This window comes from Montipora capricornis, chromosome 9 (genome assembly GCF_036669925.1).
Source record: "Montipora capricornis isolate CH-2021 chromosome 9, ASM3666992v2, whole genome shotgun sequence".
Classification (NCBI taxonomy): Eukaryota; Metazoa; Cnidaria; class Anthozoa; order Scleractinia; family Acroporidae; genus Montipora; species Montipora capricornis.
In genome coordinates this window covers 37,096,809-37,099,308 of record NC_090891.1, presented here as the reverse complement: position 1 = coordinate 37,099,308, position 2,500 = coordinate 37,096,809, and the positions used below count along the sequence as shown (strand labels likewise).

The window sequence follows — 2,500 nt, the reverse complement described above, 5'->3', positions numbered from 1 at the left end:
ATGTAATTTTCCTTCTTTTGACAGAGAATTACTTCTATATACGTGTACATGTACCAGGTACTATTGTTTATAATAATCTGTTGTCATTGTTATTATACCTCAAAGTGCATTTTTCATTACACACCCAACCTCTAATGACATCTCGTATGGTGGATACTGATGTTATAAATCTTGTGCAAATTTATGAGTTAGAGTGACATTATGTTCCAGCTAACATGTCTTGTTTGTTTTGTTTTAGCCTCCTGGAGCTCTTTTTTCGCTTGTTTAGATGTAAGGATAAATTACTGAGAGAGGTCTTATACAGTCATATTGTAACTGATATAAAGAATATCAATGCAAAACACAAGAACAATAAAGTTAATACTGTAAGTATTATTACAGTAGCAATTGATCATAATTATTGCATAAGCATGTGCTACCCTACAAGTCCTGTTGGGTTGAGTTGGCCTAAGTTAACCAACCGATATCCATAAAAAAGCAATTACAATAAGTTAATTTATTACAGTTTAATAATTTTGAACATTTGGATACTTGGAAATTTTGCAGAATGAAGAAATTCTCGTCAAAAAATAACAGAAAGAGATCAATCATATGTCAAAGTTGGTAAAAACAATGTCCATTATTTCAAAGTGCTAAAATTGTGGGTAACACTTTGTAGTATTTTGCAATTTTTAATAGCAAGTTTATGTTTGATGAATAGTGGATGAAGAAGACTTCTAAAGACTCTCGACTTTGGATTTCTTTTGATTTCTTTCAAAAAACCTTTTTTCCCCAAATTTGAGCGGCTAAGTTCAGTGTGCCGCTTATCTGCTGGTCTTTATGGTACGTTGAATTTTGTAAAGATTTAGTGGTAAGATGAGATCTTGGAAAGTGGCACGCTTAGCAGTGGGCTCCTGATGGAATTAAAGGCCATCAAACAGGCTTATTAAATGATCTTTAATTAATAATTAAATATTAATTAGCTCTTTCTGTCGTAAGATTGACACTTCTGGATTTTACTCTGTCATAAAGAGCAAGTTCAGGGGGTTAAAAATTTTTAGAGTCAATGTGACTGACTTCTTAAGAGAAGTCGGTCACTTTGACACCATGCACGCTATTGGCAAGATGGATTTAGTTTTTGAAAAGGGAATTTGTATTTATCATTGTTCTAGGTGACAGTCCATAACATTACTTTGAAGTTACATAAATGAATGAATTCAATATATTTTTAATGACCATAGGTGCTTCAAAATTTTATGTATACAATGCTTCGAGACAACAATCCTGTAGCTGCTAAGAAATCCTTAGATGTGATGGTGGAGCTGTATCATAGGAATATTTGGAATGATGCGAAAACAGTCAACGTGATCACCACAGCTTGCTTCTCACCTGTGGCAAAGGTAACTATTTTAGGAATCTTTGCTGAAAATCATTGTTCAACTACACTTTGTTCCCTAAAGCTTATAAATAAGCCATTTGACATCGAAAATCATCGAGACATAGCTACAAAAACCTCTTAAGTTAATAATTGGATGGGGAAAAAGTGTTCAATACTGTTTTAAAGTAACAGCCCTGAAGATTGTAACGGTATCTTTTAACTATAATTATCCAAGTCAAATTTCCATAAATAGCTAATTATGCAACATACTGTCAATAATTGTCAGTGCTTTTTTAGGGAATTATTTAGAATTCAGTGAGCGTAATTAGGAAAATTATGTCAAGGTCGAATGAAGATCATTCTGTACCAACAATTTTTTGCAAAAGGAGGTAACCAAATAATGTTATTCACTATATACATGTAGGCAACACAAATCTAGAACTGCATGGAAGTCCAACATTCTTCCAGTGAGCCACAGTTAAATTGCCTTTTGTAGCTTGTAAGAAGTGGATTAGCGAACACAATAATAACTATCATAAAGAAACTACAGTACTGTATACAGGGTTTTCGTTTGAGGCCAGATCATCTGGTTCTTTACCATTCCATGTCTGGTACTTTGCTGCTTTGACGCTTTCATTTCTGAGAGTTTCATTTATAGTAGTTGACCCAGGCCTCTTGAGGTTCCCTCCCAAGGCACTTTCAATCGGCCTTACAATGGAAAACAACCTGACCATGTCCAGTAGTTTCATTATCGAATGTGGTACTTTGAAAAACTACTAAAAACCCTTTTTAGAATGACTGCAAAATTCTCGTGCACTCATTGGCTAATTTTTATTGTTTATAATTTATGCTTTTTGAAGAGTTTAATTAATGCAAAATTTTGTGAAACGTCGATCTGTCACTTTTTAACCTATAGAAAGTCTCTGTTTTTTCCATTAGCCAATAAGAGAGCGAGGCAAGTTATGAATATGGTTGTGTCAGATTGAAGAAAATTGAAGTTTCTCGCATTTTTGTTTTGCGTTAATTTTGAACCCTCTGCCATTATGTTATTATAAAAAAAACAAATAGATGTCAGTTTTTCATGCGTCTGTCCTGTTATTGAGAAGGAATTTCGTCAGAACATTGTCAAAGTAGTCTGTATAC

General features: G+C 33.6%; 1 protein-coding gene across 2 annotated transcripts in view; it reads left to right on the top strand.

The window, feature by feature from the left end:
* LOC138015246 (protein SDA1 homolog) overlaps nucleotides 1-2,500 on the top strand; it is a 52,947-nt gene that overhangs the window by 3,722 nt on the left and 46,725 nt on the right. For both annotated transcript variants that reach the window (XM_068862214.1, XM_068862215.1), the window contains exons 5-6: nucleotides 239-365; nucleotides 1,221-1,379. In XM_068862214.1, coding sequence (XP_068718315.1) covers nucleotides 239-365; nucleotides 1,221-1,379 — 286 coding nt within the window. The remainder of the gene's footprint in view (nucleotides 1-238; nucleotides 366-1,220; nucleotides 1,380-2,500) is intronic.